The sequence below is a fragment of the Tamandua tetradactyla genome, chromosome 4, assembly GCF_023851605.1.
Source record: "Tamandua tetradactyla isolate mTamTet1 chromosome 4, mTamTet1.pri, whole genome shotgun sequence".
NCBI classification, from domain to species: Eukaryota; Metazoa; Chordata; class Mammalia; order Pilosa; family Myrmecophagidae; genus Tamandua; species Tamandua tetradactyla.
In genome coordinates, this window is record NC_135330.1 from 160,387,321 (window position 1) to 160,408,817 (window position 21,497).

The following is a 21,497-nucleotide window of genomic DNA, read 5'->3' on the forward strand; positions in this document are numbered from 1 at the left end:
AAGTCTCCTCTAGCAAAATATAGCATGTTCCAAATAACCCCCTCTTCTAATATTTCCCTCATCCTCCCCACACTCTAAGAGCCCATTAATACTCTTCGTGAGGTGAAAGGTACAACTTTTGTAATTTTCTGTTAAATTACCAGAAACTTTGCATTAAAGCTGGCACTTTAATCTAGAATATATTATCAATTATATTTCTATGTCTCAAAATTTCCACTCTGTAATATTAGAGGTGCTATAATAGTTCATCAGTGACATTCCTACTTTCCATTTGTTCTCTTTTGATCCATCATCCATGTTTCATCCAGAGTGATCTCATTAAAATGCAGACCATTATGCAACATGCTTCCTCCTTACCCCTATCACCAAGGGTAAACTAAGGGGTTTTTCCCTAGACTAGATAGAGCAGAGCTGTTGTTTCTAGGGTTAGAAATTGTTAACCCCTAATCCAGAGGTGTCAGACTTGGCGTTATAGGCCCAGATTTTCTGTTTGCTTTAAAGGAGTGCTCTCTACTCTCTGCAGAAAGATTTGGAGTGCCCATATCCTTTTTTCTGTCAGCAGACCCCATCTCCTCACATCATTATTCCAATACCCATAAACCTCAAAAAGGGAATGGCTATGAGTCACTACCTGATATCAAGCTTTCTTCCTCCAGGAGGCTATTGGGCTTTATACAGAGATCCTTCCTTTTTCCCTAAAAAACAAAAATGTATGGATACTAAGGAATTTTAGGACAGGTAGCACTTATTAAGCTGGAAAAAAATCATGTTATGCCAATTTTTAATAAGTAGATGAATTCTTGCATATATTATATTTAAACAAGTAAGATTAGTTCGGTCTTTCAAATGATTCTTTCCTTAATATAGAAGTTCCACTTTAAGGTTAATTGGTGTGTCTGCTCAGAGAAGTTGACCACTGTTAAATGGCAGTTCCACTTTTTTGCCCCCTAATTAAGCACCTTAGTACGTACACATAATACTATTTGACTGTTTAGTGTATTTATTGTACTTATTATTTTATAGGTATGTCCTCCCCTCTAAAAGTGTGTCTTCCACTATATTTATACAGTGAAATAACTGGGGAAAGTAGTTTGCATCATATAACTTTCTGTTATAGAACTTAATGTGGCAGGCAGCTGTTGAATACAGAGCATCTGAATCACAGGATACCTGTAAGCATAAAGGAAGAGAAAGGGAAGAAGAAAGGGAAAAAGTAATAATAAAGAAAGGAAAGAAGGAAGGAAGGAAGGAAGGGAAGCAGGGAGAGAAGGCAGAGAGATAACAGGGTGTGAAGGAAGGAGGGGGAAAGTTTAGTTTATTGAAGAAATTTGGCAAGATCTAAAAACGCATATATCCTTATTGACGGACCATATATATCTGCTTGGATTAAGTTAAAGGAAGAATGTTTTAATGACAGTTCTGCCATCAAATATCTGTACATTTATTATTTTATCATGTAACAATGAACAATTATTGACTGGTTATTTGTCTCAGACATTAAACTGTTGATATATATTGAGTTTTATGGAATAATTTAACTGAAAATATATGTGGATTCATAATTTTTGTTTATTTCGTATATTTATATTTTAAAACATGTTTATTATATTTAAATTTAAATAAATGAAATTGTACAAAATTTACAATTAAAAAGTACCAGTTTCCCTGATCTACTTCACTCCAATTCTAAAGGGAAACCAATATAATTTTCTGTTTTTCAATCTTTTTGCCGTGCTTTCATTTCACTGAATAAATGTTTTGTGTATATTTCTTGGTTTATCTATTTTAGATATAATTTATTAGTTATTCTTTTGACAGGTGCCACTGCAGATTAAGTAACCTTCTTACCCTTCCTTGCCACACTTGCCCACCTTGTTATATAAAAGAATTAATTCTTCTAGGAGAACATTGTTACTTTAAATAACATACTGACACCTATATTTCCTGGCTGGCCTATTCAGACCACACCTCTTGAACACCCCGAGTCAATGAGGCCCTTATCTGCCTCCCACCATCTCCATCCTGGTTTCTTTGGGTTCAGTGGCCCCCTCCTTGGCTGCAACCCATCTTGTTTGCCCTCCATGACTGCTTCAGGGAGCACCTCCCTTTCAACTACCCTCTGTCAGAAATGTATTGAGGCTTTTTTTTTTTTTTGCTATATCTCTATTCCTGATTTTTTGTATTTGTTGGTTTAAACAGTATTATTTATTTATTTTCATTGTAATAAATTATCGGGCAGAAGAAATGAATACCTCCATTTGTTAAAACAGTGTCTTCTATTTCTTTTAGTTTGTATTCAACAGTTTATTGATTTTAGGTTTTGTTTTTCTGTCTGCTTTCATTACCTTAATGATAACTCTTGACTTGATTTTTATCATTTTCTAGAGTAAGAAGCCTTAAATTAATTTTATTTCCCCCTTAGTTGCGTATTAAGTTATAAAATTAGTATCTTCCCTTTATCTTCATTTATCTATGATTTGTATGCACAGGTGTGTCTCTAGCATTACCTTGTCTAATGAGTTGAGTTGTACTATTTAACAGTAATTGTAATTCTTTACTTTATGCAACAGGTTATGGATTGCAGCACAGGCTCATATAAATTTTCTCACTTTTGAAAAGTCAGTTTTGATGTTTGCTTAACAACAACAAAAAACTTTCACACTCACCCTTCCCTCTCCCTGCCAAATATCAGCTTTGATATAAAAGTATAATTGACCTCAAGGATCCCCTAGCTAAATCACTTTCCTCTTGCTGGTGTACTATCATGTCAATACTGTATCATTTATATAGCACTTAATTTGTACAATGTTGGACCAAGACCTGTGTTAAAGTTAAAATGAACATTATTGTTAAAGAAAGTAGTGGCATTTTTAATGATATCTAAGAATTTTAACAGCCCAATGTAAAAAAAGATAAACAGAAAACATTAATAATGGGAAGACCCTGCCCCCATCATATTTTCTATCATTAAACAATTGAAAGCAAAATTCCCAGTTTCAATTTTTTAAAGTTTCTTCTGCCTCTGAAACATCTAAGGCTAGTTCAACAAATTTCTGCTCTGTGATAAATTCTTTTACTTATGGAGATAATGGTAAGGCCAAGATATTTAGAAAAAATAGATTTAATATTCAATTTCTAAATTAGAAAACAGATCCTTGAAGGGGAGAAGTAGGAACACTACATCTGCCCTTAATAATCAGAGTCAATAGTCCAAATGTGTTTCATCTGCAGTGGATGTCAGGAGTCCTTTTCCTCTCAGATGAGTATCAGAAAACATAAGGAAAACCGTGACCATGAGGCAAAGCAGATGGCATGCTGACAGCTGAGCTGCTTGTGATATCTAAGCTGGTTCTGGGGTCCTGTTATTTGTCGTGTTCACATCAAAAGGCACCCATGAGATTCATCAGATTGACAGCTTGGTTGACACATAGGTACAACCTCTGTAAATATTTACATTAAGCATCAGGAAGAAGGATAAGTGCACATTGTGGGGTTCAGAGTAAATAGGAAGGTATATGGGATGGGAAGATTATTTTATTTATCCAAGTAACCAGGGAGGGACTTTTGTGAAAAGAGTGGTTTCAGAAGTGGAGGATAATCTAAAGACTATGGTAAGCATATTTTCCCAGGAATGGACGTTTATTTAATATCTTACAATTTTGCTTTACATATACATCTTTGAAAAATATCCATATTCATGTGCCTCTTGATGCATATAATTTGTGTACATTCCTCCTTCTAGGTTATGAATTTTTTTTTTGGAAGAATATGTAATAATTGTGGTCTGGGTATATCACTGATGCTATAATATTTATGACCTACTATATTCAATATATACATCAGAGGTTTTCACCCTAGTGATTATAGGTCTTCCAATTATTTGTTGAATAAATTTATTGAAGGTAATATTTTTTTTAGAAGAAAGGCAATATAATCAGTTTGCTTTAGGAATAAATCAATTGTCTTATTTTAGGGCTATTGTTTTATTGATACTAAATACAAAATGAAGATTATTGAAACAAAAGATGTGGCATCTTTTATTAATATTTAAGGATTTATTTTACCTGCTCAAAGAAAAAAAATAAAATGTTAATACAAGGAGCATACCTCCCTCTTCTGTATTCTCTATTAATGACAAAGGCCTCAAGTCCAGTTTTTAATATAATCTATAATAGAATCATTAAGGTCATTAATTTCCAAACTTTATTATCTTTTTTTTTTTTAATTTTTTTTTATACATGGGCAGGCACCGGGAAACAAATCCGGGTCCTCTGGCATTCCAGGCAAGTGTTCTTGCCTGCTAAGCCACTGTGGCCCGCCCCAAACTTTATTCTTTATACAACAAAAACATACATCTTTGGAATTCAAAGAGATAGAAACTTTTCGGTTATTATTTATAAATCTCTTGCATATAATGGTCCTAATCTAATGATTTTTATATTGATGAAAAGTACTTTTATGAGGAAAACATTCAGATATTTCCATCTTGATATTATATGCATAAAATTAATGGCATTGCATTTATAAATTTATGATCCTAAAAGTGAGTGATCTTTTTCGGGGATTTAAAAAATGGAGTTAACCCATTTAAGTAGCCATTTAACTGTGTAACCCACTTTGCTTTCCCATTGTATATTCTTTCCAAGTAAGGAAACACACACACCTAACTCTTAAAGGTCAGAGGTTTAAAATACTAAACATATGTCGCTTAAATTAATGATATATTAGTGAGATTTGGTGAGCAGAATTTGTTGAAAGATCATACCCTTTCAACCTTCTTCATTAGCTTACAGCAATCCAATCTCCTTTTACAATATCAGCATTGATTGTATTTCCTATTCTCCACTCACTAATGTGTCTGTTTTCTTGTAGAGCTCAGAAAGTACTCAATCTCTTTTGTTGCCAGGGATCAAAATAAAACCACTTTGTCTAACACTGAGAGATAAGCATGTAAGTGAGTAAAATGGCAAACTTTCAGCAAAGAGAATTGTTAAATACAGGACTGATTTAAAAAGAAGATTGTGGACTTTCTTACCATAAAGTATACTCTAACATTGTTTAGTTCTAATGGTTTTAATGCCATCTGGCAGATTTTTAGATGTATGAGTATAGAGTTGTGTTTTTATTCGATCTTTTCTTCTTTATGTTGAATAGATACAGTTTACACATTTAAAAATTATCACCTCAGGAGTTTCCATACTATCTTTACAAGATATAGCAACCTGAAATGTCTTTGGCTTCTTAACTATAGTGTCAATTTTGCTCCCTTTTATTTTTAAAAATCACATTAACTAATTATATTGGTATATATTTAGTATCCAAATCTGAAACAATGTACATTCCTGTTAGGCTTCAGTCTAGAGAGCTGCTCTTTCTGCTGTGTTCCCTTAGCTTTGAAATTCTTTGAAACAGAAATAATGTGGGAAGATTTTGATAGTCTGGTCATTACATAAAAATTCTCAAGATCATTAATAGTAAAGAGGCAGTTGGATAATCTAATCACCACTCTTTACAGCTTTATCTTAATCCTTACCAGATGTTGAGGAATAAACCCCTGTTCATTTATGGCAGTATTTTGTTTGTTTTTCTTTTCTTCAGTAATAAGAATGGTTTGCTTGTTTGATTTTGGTTTTAAAAACTCAACCATCTGAAATTGTGAGCATATTTCAGAGTTTTCAATTGTTTGTAGGCTTGAATCAGATCAATTTTACACGGCCTTCATAATTTTCTTTGGTATGCTTCCCTTTTGTTCTCCTTATCTATCGTATTCCCTCTGAGCAAATTTTCTGGCTTTCCCAAAGAAATCTGTCTTCGAAATTATGGATTGTGCTATGTAGCTGATGACATAAAATCAAATCAATGATCCAAAAACAATAGAAACAGAGGTAAAGAGATTAATTGCCTCATATCCTCATGTCACAATTTTTAATGCCACACAACTACACTTCAGCAGCAGAATATTTCTAATAACTAACATTTATTGAATGCTTTCTATGTACTAGGCATGGTGGTAACAATATTTAGTGGAGACTGTTATCACCATTTTGCATAGTACAGATCTGATGTGTCCAAAGTCACATGCCTAGTAAGTTGTTGTGGCATCCCAGCAGTATGACCCAAATAATTCACACTAAAATCCTTGCACGCTGTCACAGGGAGGCAATAGCTCTTCCTGTGGATGGGCATTTGAGTGCAAAAAGCAAAAATATTCCCTCCTTGGATGCATTTCAGTCTTAGCTATATGGGCATGAATTAATGAGATGATCCTATGAAAGAAATATATAAACATTTAAACACATAACTATTTATTTGCCTATTTACATGGCACATCTGATACAGCCATATTTCAGTTATCAGAAGTCACAGCAGGTTGTACTGGGTATAAGCATGCTATTCAGGGGAGGAGTCCTGGACATGGACTCAAACTCTCTCTCTTCTACTTGATAACTGAGTGATTTAGGCAAGTAACCTGAGTATAATGGAGTCTTGCTTCCCTCATTTATAAAGGAGGGTAATAATACTTTCCTCACATTGGGTTGTTGTGGAGATTAGGTGAAATATTTAATGTAAAAATGAGAATAAACCAATTGACATATAATAGGAAATATATGAGTGCTCTTTCCTTTTTTTCTTACAAAATAGATGCTTTAACAATTAAAGTTGTCTCTTCAAAATATCCTTAAACTCAAAGTATTTTGCAGTGTGTTGTTAAAGTTTTGGTAATTATAATTGAAACCAGAAATAACTGCTTATTTTTAAATATTTGCTTATTAGTACTATTTTTTGATAGACCATTTTAACCTTATAAATACTGAGTTGCTAATTTCAGTGATTCATCATGGCCATTCAATGTTTTAAATATTTTCAATTTGTGGAGTTATGGCCCATTAGAGGGTAATGAAATGAATTTGAGATCATCCCTACTTTTAATAAAAGAAGAGAGAGCAGAATATAGCAAGTATATCATTCATAGTAAACCTGAGTATTATTTTTGTGAAACTTTTCATTTAGTTTTACATACGCACACACACACCTGTCTAGGTCATATATAGGTATATATCTCTCTATCTCTATCTCTATCTCATCTATAATCTATATCTATCCATCCATCCATATGTCCATCCATCTACTTATATATATATATATATATATATATTTGCTTGTTATATAAATGTTACGTCTTACTGTGGATTTCAGTATTAAAAAATAGCCACTGTTTTAAGAGATTCTTTATCTCTCAAAGTATGCTTGTTTGTTTTATTCAGGAAGATGGAGCAACATTGCTTTATGTGTTGTTTGTACTGAAGCATGTTTTTTTCTCCCATGTTATCTCATTGCCATTTCAGTGTGGCAACACTATTTTATAACTATGACATTGATTTCTTTTAAATTTATTTATTTATTAAAAAATAATAACAAACAAAAACATTAATGTATCATTCCGTTCTACATATATAGTCAGTAATTCTCAATATCATCACGTAGTTGCATATTCATCATTTCTTAGAACATTTGCGTCAATTCAGAAAAAGAAATAAAAAGACAACAGAAAAAGAAATAAAATGATAACAGAGGAAAAAAAAGATTATACATACCATACCCCTTACCCTCGCTTTCATTTATTACTAGCATAAAAATATGGAACACTTCACAAATTTGCGTGTCATCCTCACGCAGGGGCCATGCTAATCTTCTCTATTCCAATTTTAGTATATGTGCTGCTGAAGCAAGCACTATGACACTGATTTTTATCCCAGTGTTGCCACCCAGCTATCACAAGTAATTTAGAAGAATTTCTTGGCATGTCTGGCTTAAGGCTAATGTCCTATTTAAACGATGCATGTTTCTTTGCTATTAGTTGTGCCTAGCCATCAAAAGAAGCTTGATGAATTTTAAAAAAAGAGATGGGTTATTCTTTTTCTTATTCACACATTTTCCTGATCATTTTTTGCACATTTTAATGATGTTTGTTGTACTAAAATGATCTCGTGAGTACAGTTCAATCATTGTGCAGCACTTATGATATCAAGTCATTTGCCATTTTGAGTTCTGAAGAGAGGAAGGGTTAGCAGAGTAAAAGTCCAAGAAAGGCCTACCCAGGGCACTGCGACTTTACTAGAGAGTGTGCATGTGGGCCTTCACTCGGGCTGCGGCAAGGGGAGAAAAGGAGAGGAAATCTCAACACCAGACCTGGCAGGCCAAGTTGAAATGAGGGCCGTCTGCTTCCTCTCACACACATTAGGTTGTGGAATTAGCAGAGAGGGAAGTTGCCTTGCTGAGTTCTCTCTCTTGGTGGACTATTTTAGAAATTAGGGGGACATGTTGCTACTCTGAAGCATATGGCAGAGGCTTCACCCCACTCTCTCTCTTCTGCCTTGAACAGACTGAGCAGATGAGTGGGTAGCTCAAAATACTACTACTACTACTACTACTACTACTACTACTACTAATAATAATAATAATAATAATAATAATAATAGTAAGGTTGAGAGTCTGTGTGTTGTGTGGTATGGTCTATTTTTTCCTTTTTACATATCTTACTACGACAATTTCACACCCTCTTCCACTGTCCACCCAAGTTTCAACCTTTACCCCAAGTAACACAATGCTGCAAATATTTTATATCCAGAGTGAAAAATGAGAAGTCAGGAGAGATTCTGTGTGTAAAAAAATGGGTAAAGAAATTTTGCTGTTTCTTTTAATCCCTTGATACTTATTTAAGTCATATGCTTAAGAGCTATGAGAAGGGAAAATTTAGTGTTTTGTTTTCCAAATTAAAGAGGTGTATTTTCCTGCCTTTAAGATACCCCAGGCTTTACTTTATTGGATCATTAATTAGTGCTTTGAATGGTTGAAGGGGCTTATTCAGTAAGCACGTATCTTGCAACACACAAGAGGCGTATATTTATTAATGAAAGACTAAAACATACCCAGGAGTTCCTTATTGCCATATTAAAACATTTATAAATGGGACTTTAATATAAAGTGCTGCTAAAATGAAAATGAAATGTTGTATTGATTCTCAGGCCAGATGCTCTTTAGAAAATGCAGTGTGTGTATTATTCCCACTCCAAATTATAACTTCAAATCTGACCTGGATATACTGAAAGATAATTCTCTGAGGACAAATGCAAGCCTGAAAGGCAATTAAACTAAGCCACTGAGAATCCCTGGGATGAATTTTGTACACTAGGTGGCAGAGATTCCTAACAATATTCCTCTTGTGTCAGATACCATGGTTTTGTTTAACCTTGCAATCCGAAGAGAAAAATTCTTCAAAACTATTGTCCTCCAATAGTGAGCTAAGATTCTCCTTTTTATTAACACATGGAGAAATATTTAATGAAAATCAAACTGCAGTTGTCTTATGTGACTCATCAACAAAGGCTATACATTTTCTTTTCAGTGAACTGATTTTTTTACATATGATAGCAGAAATAAGGTTTTATTGTTGCTAATTTAATTTGTTTAATTTTGTTTTATATCATTTTATCTTTATATTATTTTTTTTGTATGTTTTTACTTTAAAACCAAACTCATTTTATGATTCAGATTAGTTCATAACAGGGGATAATGTCTCACATTCTTATAACACATCTTTATTTTTTAAAGAGATTCTGCATAAATTATCTGTTTCATATTTATAATAACCCTGCAATGTATTATCCCACTTTTATAAAATTGGAAATAAATTTTGGGAAAAGTGAGTAATTTCTCTAACATCAAATAGTAAACTGTAGAAGTTGACCTAAATTGATACTGTTATTTTTATTATTATTATTTTTTGGATTCCTTTTTCCTACTTAAGCACAATATAAAATTCAATTGAAAAGTCTATTAATTAGTGGTAGTGCCACTAATTAGTAGTAGTTAGAAGTAGTCTATTAATTAGTAGTAGTTAAAAGTACAATATGTTTCTTTTAAGGTGTCATATACCCAAAACTTAGTAAGAAAGAGGGAGAAAGAAAAAAAAACAAACAAATGAATGGATTTCTAATCAGCATTACCCCCAAATAATAAAAATTTTATATTCCATGAATGTTCTAGTTTGCTAGCTGCTGGAATGCAATATACGAGAAACAGAATGGCTTTTAAAAAAGGGGAGTTTGATCAGATGCTAGTTTACAGTTCTAAGGCTGAGAAAATGTCCCAATTAAAACTAGTCTATAGAAATATTCAATCAAAGGCATCCAGGGAGTGATACCTTGGTTCAAGAAGGCTGATGAAGTTCAGGGTTTCTTTCTGAAATGAGAAAGCACATGGCAAACACAGTCAGGGTTTCTCTCTCATCTGGAAAGGCACATGGCGAGCACGGTGCCATCTGCTAGCTTTTTCTCCTGGCTTCCTGTTTGACGAAGCTCCCCAGGAGGCATGTTCTGTCTTCATCTCCAAAGGTCGCTGGCTGGTGGACTGTTTCTTGGGGCTAAGTTGTTCTGCTCTGCTTGCTCTGAATCTCCTTCATTCTCCAAAATGTTTCCTCTTTTATAGGACTCCAGTAACTTATTAAGACCCACCCAATTGGGTGGAGACATGTCGTCACCTAATCCAGTTTAACAACCACTCTTGATTAAACCACATCTTCAGGAAGATGATCTGATTACAGTTTCAAATATACTGTACTGAATAGGGATTATTCTGCCTTTATGAAATGGGATTTAGATTAAAACATGGCTTTTCTAGGGGACATACATCCTTTCAAACCAGCACCATGAACATTTTTATTTGAACCCCTTGTATTAGTTAGGGTTCTCGAGAGAAACGGAATCAACAGGGAACACTTGCAAATATAAAATTTATAAAAGTGTCTCATGTGACCGCAGGAACGCAGAGTCCAAAATCCACAGGGCAGGCTGTGACCCGACGACTCCGATGGAGGATCTGGATGAACTTCGCAGGAGAGGCTCACCAGCCAAGCAGGAATGAGGCCTGTCTCCTCTGAGTCCTCCTTAAAAGGCTTCCTGTGATTAGATTTAGCATCACTAATTGCAGAAGACACTCCCCTTTGGCTGACTACAAATGGAATCAGCTGTGGATGCAGCTGACATGATCATGACCTAATCCTATGAAATGTCCTCATTGCAACAGACAGGCCAGCGCTTGCCCAATCAGATAAACAGCTACCACAACTTGGCCAAGTTGGCACATGTCCCTAACCATGACTCCCATTTTGTGGGAGTATTTGTAATAGCATTTCAATGAATTTTTTAGCTGTTTAAAAAATGTATTACTTTTGCAACAGATCAGTGTTTCTCAAAGCCTGCTTTTCAGACCAACTCATATCAGATTAATCTAGAGTTTATTAAGACTATAGACTTTTAGGGTCAACTACAAACCTAACTAATCAGAATCCTTTGGAGTTGACCTAGTTATCTTAATTTTCAACAAGTGTAAATGATTATCCCACCAAAATTTGAGAATCAAGTTTTTTCCTCTTTTGATACAGGCAGGCTATCATCACCACAAATGTCCTTTTCAAATAAAAAAATCATTTCAAGTTTATTAGATGTGGAAAGAAGAGATTATTATTAAAAATTAATAGGTAATTTAAAATTGGAAATGAAGGAAATGAACATACACTCTCTCACACACATATACATAGGGAAATACATTGCAATGGAGGGATTTCTTTTCTAGGAAAATGGTTGTAAATGCCCTCAATCAAATATTAGTGAGCAAGGCATCCTTAGGAAATAATTTTTTGAGGACCAGCAATCTGTCTCTGCTGATACATTGCCCCTCTGATTCCGAAGTAATCTAAAAACTCGCCATTTTACATCCCTGCCAGTTGTTATCTAGTGTCCACTGGCTGGACTGATCTTAAACTAGTGATGATAGTTGTATTTTTAAAGAATGGCAATCTATTGCTACATTTTAGTGACCAATAATAAAAGCACAATTGTTAAATGTGAACATTATAAGCTGAACATTATGAACAAGAATATAAATGCAGGTCAACTACATGGAAGATCAATCATATAAAGTATTTTTTTCCAACATTTGTTTTGAGAGGTATTCAGAGAAGCAACAAGGAAAATAAAGTTCACATAGTTTTGGAGATGATATATATTTAAAAAAACACTAATTGGCAATTAATAAGCCAATGTGCATTGAATCTTTTGGGATGGATTCCATAGTTCACTTTGTTTCTGAACATTTTTGCAACAAAATATTTTTGTATTGATATCTTATGGGACTTGTGTAACATGCTACAAGGGTTAGAAATTTAAAAACTTTAAATTCAAAATCATACAGCAATAATGAAACATGAATCAATTTAGTTAAAACTGATAGACTGTTTTAAATCTACTATAATTTAATTTCTTGAAGACCCTGGCTTAGTAGAGGAACATAATAAATATAAATAGAATAAGAATCCTTTCATAGTACAAATAACTATCATGTACCATCTAGGATAATCAGACAAAAAAATGGAGCAGATACTCTATGTCTAATAGTAGATAAATGATTAAACAATTATGCTAGGTCATACAATAAGTTATTTTATACAATTTTAAATCATGTTTTAATATACTATTTGATAGCATACGAAATGATTACAATATGCAACAAGGAAAATACTTACTGCCAAAGAAGGGTTTTTTAAATATATTTATTAACATTAACTTTTTATAACTTAATAGTGAGGTAAAAGAAACACTTTCCTAATTTTTTTTTATTTTTAAATGACAGAGATCTTATATAATCACAAAAATATGTATTTTCGAGTATCCTAAAGATATTAACGTTTTTAACAATCATTCAAAAAATGAATGGAAAATATTGATATAACTCTAGGGGCTGCCTCTGTTAAATTTCAAAGAATTTCAAATCATCATAACTTTCTTTAAAGTAAAATTACCAATTTCAGAAATTTTTGTAGTCTGGATGCTAGTAGAATCCAGACAAAAAACTTGACTCTGACTATCTTGACCCTTAAATTAATTTTATTTCTCAATAGTTATTAGTGGTTGTCCTGAAGACATCTAACGTATGCAGACTATTTCAATTTTTTTTTCCAGAAAAGTAATAGTAATTAAACTAATTTTAGCTGCTGAACATAAAAGATAGTGCTACTTTTCTTTTAGGTATTTCTTTGATTTTAGTATTTTCACATAATCTGTTCTTAAACTGTGTTTTTAGATTTGTAGTCATACAAAACATTTTTCTCAATGATATTATATAATGATGAATAAGTTTTTATTAACAAAAAATAAATACAGGTAGTCTTTTGGAGAAAATGGGAGAACCTAAATGCACTATTAGAGATATAATTTTTTAACTGATGCAAGATGTCTTTTTTTTTTATTAACGGAAAGAAGAAAAAAAAAAGAAATTAACACAACATTTAGAAATCATACCATTCTACATATGCACTCAGTAATTCTTAACATCATCATATAGATGCATGATCATCGTTTCTTAGTACATTTGCATCGGTTTAGAGGAACTAGCAACACAACAGAAAAAGATATAAAATGTTAATATAGAGAAAAGAAATAAAAGTAGTAATAATAGTAAAAAAAAAAAAAAAAACCCTATAGCTCAGATGCAGCTTCATTCAGTGTTTTAACATGATTACTTTACAATTAGGTATTATTGTGCTGTCCATTTTTGAGTTTTTGTATCTAGTCCTGTTGCACAATCTGTATCCCTTCAGCTTCAATTACCCATTATCTTACCCTGTTTCTAACTCCTGCTGGACTCTGTTACCAATGACATATTCCAAGTTTATTCTCGAATGTCCATTCACATCAGTGGGACCATACAGTATTTGTCCTTTAGTTTTTGGCTAGACTCACTCAGCATAATATTCTCTTGGTCCATCCATGTTATTACATGCTTCATAAGTTTATCTTGTCTTAAAGCTGCATAATATTCTATCGTATGTATATACCACAGTTTGTTTAGCCATTCTTCTGTTGATGGACATTTTGGCTGTTTTCATCTCTTTGCAATTGTAAATAACGTTGCTATAAACATTGGTGTGCAAATGTCCGTTTGTGTCTTTGCCCTTAAGTCCTTTGAGTAGATACCTAGCAATGGTATTGCTGGGTCATATGGCAATTCTATATTCAGCTTTTTGAGGAACTGCCAAACTGCCTTCCACAGTGGTTGCACCATTTGACATTCCCACCAACAGTGGATAAGTGTGCCTCTTTCTCCACATCCTCTTCAGCACTTGTCATTTTCTGTTTTGTTGATAATGGTCATTCTGGTGTGTGTGAGATGATATCTCATTGTGGTTTTGATTTGCATTTCTCTAATGGCCAGGGACATTGAGCATCTCTTCATGTGCCTCTTGGCCATCCGTATTTCCTCTTCTGGTAGGTGTCTGTTCAAGTCTTTTTCCCATTTTGTAATTGGGTTGGCTGTCTTTTTGTTGTTGAGTTGAACAATCTCTTTATAAAGATGTCTTATTATACCTACCACTCACTTACTATCCACTCTATTTCATAACCACCACTAATCTAAAATCATAAGCAGAAAGAAGCTTCATATTTTAGAGTATTTTGTGGAGATCCCTTCTTTTTAAAAATTTGATAATAGACAACATTTTTATGGTACAAATTACCTTGAATAAAATGTTTCTTTGGGTAAAACAAAGTCATGATTTGTATTCAGTAAACTGTGGGCTACATTAAATAATCATATTAAAAAGCCCCTGAATACAGATATGCATATGAATCTGTTTTTAAAAGATGGTTGCACATCAATAACATCTTTCCTCAATGATGTTATGATATCACAGCAAAGAAAATTTAATTCTGAGAACACTTTCCCAGTATAACCACAGCGTGGAGCTGCATTGTAAATGAATCATATCAGAGTCTCTGAGACAGCTTGCTAGTCCAGTGAAACAAAATATATTCAGGCAGACTGTAAATAAAGTAGAGGATACCTGAAAGCTTTCTTTATGGGTGTATAGACAAGATCTGTACTTTCAATGAAGAAAATAATTATGAATGTCCTACCTACTGTGAAATTAGTACAGACACAGACTAATATTTGTAAAAGTCCAGGTTGTAAATAAAAAAAGTCTTTGTTGTAGAGTCTATTAAATCTTCCTGTCTTATTTCTTTGAACTGTGAAATTGTACCTTCTATATTCACATTCCCTCTTTTTAATACATGAATTTTTGTTGTTTTGGAACTATAGAATAAATGGCAGGAACACTTTTGGGTATGTGAAAAAAGATGAAAACTCAAAATATGATTTATAAGAATAATATATATGTATGTGTATATTTACATGTATATGTAATGTTTCAATATTTATGAAGCAGTTTTATGTATATTAGCTAGTTTATTCTTTATAACAAATCTGTGAGGTGGTTAGAGCATGTATTATTACTTCTGTTTTACAAATAGGAAAACAAAGGTCCAGAAGGCTTAGAGAACTTGCCCAAACTTAAATCTAGTGAGTGAATTGATATTGAGTTCCTATTTGTCCTCTTCTAATTCTGGCGTTTCTTCCAGTACATGTTCATTTTTAAGTATATTGTCTAACATTCCACAATTTTCTGTCATTCATGTTCTTGTCAGTAGTTTATTGCTTCTTTCAGCATTTCTTTCATGTTCACCAGCAGATTGATGGGATAGATAGCTTTTCCCATCTCTGTTAACTGTCTGATCTCAATTACTGAATTTTTAGCAGAAATGGAGACAGAGGTAGGAGAGTCATCTCTTGTTTATATTCCTTCTGTCACTTTTTGTAAGAATATTGGTGTAAAAATTTTGACCTCTTTGGATTGCTGTCTAGAAGTATAGAGCTCAAAAATAGTCTATAGTCATTGCCTTTTTCATGTTTACTTGTTAAAAATATATTTTATCTAAGTTAAAACCAAAGTGAGATTATTGCTGCTCCATTTGTGTAACTTAGGCAGAAATTTAAAAATGAGGCATTTCAATCTCCAGATCCGCCACTTACTCTTTAAACCTGAAAAAATAGCATATAGTGAGGACTCCTGTAGTTTGTACAGGTCTGTATTGATCCTCTTATATTTGTTTAATATTGAGAGGGGTTTTGTTTATTTTTCTAATTTTATTTTTTGTGAAGGCCAAGAAGGCTTCCACCCCATCTCCTCACTCCCCACCCCCATTGGGATTACTTTGATGCACCTGTTAAGATCTTACTGAAAGCTTTCTTGCTTGTCTGATGCTCTGAGAGGAGCTTTGTACCTTTGAAATTTTCATTAGCTTTTGACTAGCTGCCAAGCTTTCTGCTGCTGTGTGTGCTACAGAGACAGCCGTGCTTTGGGCTGCCAAGTCTCAGACTGTTGTTTAGCATGACAGCAAGAACCTCCAGACCTCACCAGAGTAAAGAGCACTGGCAGAACAGAACAGCATTCTTTCGCTAGGCAGTTGGTGCCAAGGAGGGGTTAGTCCTGGGTAATCCAGAAGCCATTTGGGTCCATAACAGAAGCGTCCTCACACATGTTTTACAGGTCGGGGGTGGGTGTGCAGGGAGGAGAGGGCAGATGAGGTTTGGCAAGTATTAGATTTAAAGGGGGATGTATAGAAAATGTGCCAAGCTGAGGACTTATTCTAATTTCTCCCAATAGATCCTCTTTGTGAGTGCAAGAAATTGCAATTACAAATAACCTAATTAATTTAAAAAATGGAATTAATAAAAATAGAGATTTTTGAGGTTTAACTAATTCAACAACTGAAATACTGCTCCCCACAAAAGTTAAATCCTATCAACATGTAGACAAATTTTGATGAAATAATCCAGAATAAGGCTTTTTTTTTTAATGATCTTAACTGAAAATTTCGATGTAGTTTTCAGGAGGTTAACATGGTTGAAAGGGGTTGTATAGACCCATGTGTCCCACTGATTAACTCTACAAATGTAAATAAGTTCTTGCATGAACTACTGTAAAGGTATGAATCTTGTACAAAGAGCAGATAAGTTTGGGGTGTAGGGGAACCTGCTGTAGCATCTATGGGCATGTTTAACAGGAAAACTTGAGCAGGACCACGGCAACACCAGGGGTGAATAGTGGGAGGAAGGAAAAGAGTTGAGGAGAAGTTTGGATTTTCTATTTGGTAGGGGTATATTTATTGGTTATCTTTCTCTTGGGAACAATTAAATTATCTGAAATGAACAGTGTTGATGAACTGTCAACTTTGGGCGTTATACATGAGGCCCAGTGAATGGAGGTGGCTGAAGGATGCACTGACTGAGAAGTAAATTGACTAACCACAGTGAATACTGATGATTGAACATTGTACTGCCACAAAAAGGAACAAAGTTGTGAGGCATGCAACATTGTGAATGAACCTGTGGGACATTTGATGAGGTAAAATGAGCCGGAAACAAAAGAGCAAATATTGTATGGTCTCATTAAGAAAATACTTACAAGAAAAGAGAGGCTTAGATTGTAGGATCTCAGAGCAGTAATATTTAGTTTGAAGCAGTAATTGTTATTTCTGGAGTTTGAGAGGCTGTTTTACATATGTATAACCTTAGAGATGAGAACGAAGTTGATCATGTCAGGATAAAGGTGATTCAGAATATAGTGGTGGGAACTACACTGTCCTTGTTTTAGAATCTCATCTACTCTTTGAGACCAAGAGAAGAAAGGTTTATTTTGTCCAGAACCTAAATTTTGTAGCACACAATCTAACTCAACCTGTCTGGATGGATCATTTAAATAATCCTAACACAGGGAATCCAGAGTAAGAATGAGAGCCTTTAATTTTGTATAGCATAAAGTAATGCCTGGATACCTCCCAGAGTATATTAATCAGATAATCAAAAAGTATTGGCAAAGTCTCCTGAAGGATGGGAAAGAAAATATGAAACTATTAAACTTTACCACCAGGGAAACCCCTGACCCTGTGTCAAACATTAGGGACATCCAAATCAACAGGCCAAGCCCTTGATCTTGAAGCTTGCTTTTGTGAAGCTTACATGCATAGTGGAGAACTTAGCTTACCTATAGATATGCCTAAGAGTTACTTCTAGAAGACCTCTTTTGTGGCTCAGGTATGGCCCCCCTCTCTCTCTAAGCCCAACTCTGTTAGTGAAATCATTGCCCTACCCCCTAAATGGGACATAACATCAAAGGGTGAAAGTCTCCCAGGCAGTGTGGGAGATGATTCCCAGGGATGAGCCTGGCCCTGGCACCATGGGATCTACAATGCCATCCTGACCAAAAGGGGGAAAGAAGTGTAGCAAGATATCAGTGGCTGGGAGAGTGCAAATAGAGTTGAGAGGTTACTCTTTAGCTCACTCTTATGCAAACTTCAGGTAGACATTGCTACCTATCATAGCTTGGCAACCCCCAACCAAAATCCTTCCTACTAATCTAAATTACACCTAGGACATTGTATAAGATTCTGCAAAGGTTCCATGGCAGTAGGGTAACTTTCCAGAGACTGACAACCTCCAGATGGGTTCTGGACCGGGTATATCCGGGAAATACAGAGGGACCAGTGTATCTAGAACATCAACTAGTTTCATCCCTCTATCCCATTTTGTTGACATCCCCTTCCAACATGAAAAAGTTAGAATGGGCATAGCCCAATACCCCTAAAGAGTGGGATAAAAGTCAAAGGTGATGGTGAAGTTATACAGAGAATGTAGCATTTAACTAATGAGTATGATTGCTGAGTCATTATACTGATGTTTCTTTTAGTCTCCAGTATCTTAGAGTAGCTAGAAGTAAAAACCTAAAATTGTGGAGTTATAACCCATACCAATCTGAAATCTGTTCTGCAACTAATTGTTATAATGTGTTTTGGAATTTATTGCTTTTTTGCATGTATGTTATTTTTCACAAAGAAAAAGTTGATTGTGATGATTTGAAAAATTCCCTCTAATCTCCAGTATTCTGGAGCAGTTAAAAGGAAAAGTCTGAGATGATGGAATGGTAGATGATGACAAACTCTGGGATCTATCCTGTAACTACTTATTGAAGTGCTTTGAAAATTATTGCTTTTTTATTGCTTTGCTTTGTATATATATTATATTGTACTATAAGAGAAGTTTTTAAAAAATCATATACCTACAAATTTGAGGGAAAGATAGACATTTCCTTGCAACTGCACTAAGAAAGAACCACATATTCATATCCGGTTTTAGAAAAGTCATGGTTGAAATGTACATTTCTTATGTGACTCATAATCCACAAAGACTAAAGCAATACTGTTTTGAAATATGTATTATTTATTATTTTTCTGGATTATAGAACTATTGTATTTCACTACATATAATAGTGATCTTTTTCTTAGATTGAATGGTTAGGTTATTTAGTTTAAAATTAGTCATTATTAACATATTATTTTTCTATGAGTATAGGTTCACAAAATATTCTGTACGTTTTGAAGGTGCACTGTAAGGTGTATCCTTATCACTATTTTTTCCCCACAAATTCTGATTGGTATCATTCTGCTTAAAATGCATTGGTATTTTTAAAAATACTCAATTTTCAATTTTAGTGAAGTCTTATTACTTCCCTGTATCCCTTTTTATCTTTTTTCTATCTTTTGAAAATTGTTTAAATTGTCTTACCAATTTCTCCTTATAGTGATTTTTAAGTTAGACATGTTACCTTTATGTCCTTTAACTATTTTTACCTTAAAAACAATCTGTTTTTTTAATTAGATTATGAACACATTGAGGTAGGCATCCAGACTTGTCTATTTATCTCTGCAACATCAGCACTGAGCCAGGTACTGACACATAGAAGATTCTAAATAACTATTTGCTAAATAAATTAATAAATCAAAAATATTATTAATAAAACAGAATTGATTTACTATATATGAATAAGAAAATAAACTTAGATTACTTCTATATCTTCCCTTCCCTTCACTCCAGCCATTAGCTTATTTTTATTGAAATATAGCTCAATCTTGTCATTAATTTATGTTTTAACAATATGTACTTTCTTATCCAAGAATTATATTTTGACATTTTTCAAGTTTTGTAACTATGTTTATAATAGCTCAGATGCCAATAATTAACTCACTGCCTTTTTTGAAAAAAAATAGCTTTCAGAAATAATTCTAAGTACTCTTGAAATTCTATTATATCTATCTATATATGTATCTAACTCCAAATATCTCTAAATCTATATGCAGGTTTGTGTCTAGCTCTTTCTCTTCCATTACTGACTTTTAAATCCAGCTTCAAAACTGTATATGGACAAAGGATCCTGATACCATGGTGTATGACATTTGTCCAATGTAATATTAAAATTCATTCTTGGGCGGGCCGCGGTGGCTCAGCGGGCAAGAGTGCTTGCCTGCCATGCCGGAGGACCCCGGTTCGATTCCCGGCCCCAGCCCATGTAAAAAACAAACAAACAAACAAAATATAATAAAAATAAAGATGTTTCCCTTTCTTCCTCCCTTCCTTCCTTCCATCCTTCCTTCCTTCTCTGTCTTTCTTTCCTTCCTTTCCTCCCTCTCTCTTTAAAAAAAAAAAAAAAAAAAAAAAAAAAAAATTCATTCTTAGTTCTTGCGTGAATATAGTCATTTTTGAGTGCTTACTTTCTACTGTTATTCTATTGATTGACTGAATGTCATTATCATCAGGATGGCAAATATCTGTTCTGGGGACTACTTTTCTCCATGGCATGCGTTTGGAAGATTTCAAGAACAGTATAGACATTACTGTTTAAAGAGCTATTTAAGGGCCAGGCATGGAAATTAACAATTGCCTTCAATACTGATTTTTAAAGACCAGCACAAATGAGAGTGCAGGAGAATTACTAGAAAGCCACCACCTTCATTAACCAAAAAGACCACGGAAACCCAGGGCATGCATTGGTAAATAATTGAGGCAAAGCGATGTAACTTTGTTTACCTCCATGCCCTCCTTTCTTTCCTTGAAGTCTACTTTTTTTTTTTTTTTTTGTATTTTCATAGCATATTATACATGGTGTAATAAGCAGTGTGCCAGCCCCATGGACACATAAATATTCTATCCCAAAGTAATGAACATCTGGGTATTATGAGTCCTTAGTGAGTTTGATGCAACACATCCTCCGGTTGCTGTCAGAGATGTTCATCTCTGGCTCCATGATTGCCTCATCACCCTGCATAGGTCCCAGTTTCTTGCTCAAGACTAAAACAGAGTCGTTCCTCCATCTGGATCTGTATTTTTCCACCATATGAGCTCAGTTTCCACTTAAATAGAATTGATTTTTCTTGAGTTAGAAATGTTTTATTTTTCATAAAGTCAAAAAATGATTCGATTGAGACCCTCTTTTTTCCCAACTACATCCTTTCTTCCTTCTCTTTCTCCACTCCTTTTTCTTATTCTTCTTTCTCTCATCTCAATTTGTCTACTACCACCAGCACATCATGAAATATGTTATTTATCATGAAATAATTGTTCAAGTACTATACTTGATTTTGTCAAGATCACAAAGGAGTAGACAACGTGGCCCCATTTCTTTGGAAACTTAGCTCAAATTTACTATACAATGGAAGTGCTTTGGCCCTCAGAGAGATCAGAGGGAGAGATCAATAAGGACTAAGATC

The 21,497-nt window shown here is 34.0% G+C and overlaps 1 protein-coding gene and 1 non-coding gene across 7 annotated transcripts in view; one reads left to right on the forward strand and one right to left on the reverse strand.

The window, feature by feature from the left end:
* GPC5 (glypican 5) overlaps positions 1–21,497 on the forward strand; it is an 860,649-nt gene that overhangs the window by 463,313 nt on the left and 375,839 nt on the right. Inside the window, exon 6 of one of the 6 annotated variants that reach the window (XM_077158531.1) lies at positions 4,873–4,950. The exons of the other annotated variants lie outside the window; for them this stretch is intronic. Coding sequence (XP_077014646.1) covers positions 4,873–4,918 — 46 coding nt within the window. The 3' untranslated portion in view covers positions 4,919–4,950. The remainder of the gene's footprint in view (positions 1–4,872; positions 4,951–21,497) is intronic. 6 annotated transcript variants of the gene reach the window in all.
* Positions 7,633–7,734, reverse strand: LOC143681828 (U6 spliceosomal RNA). Its single transcript, XR_013174885.1, has one exon. It is a non-coding gene; the product is annotated as a U6 spliceosomal RNA (small nuclear RNA).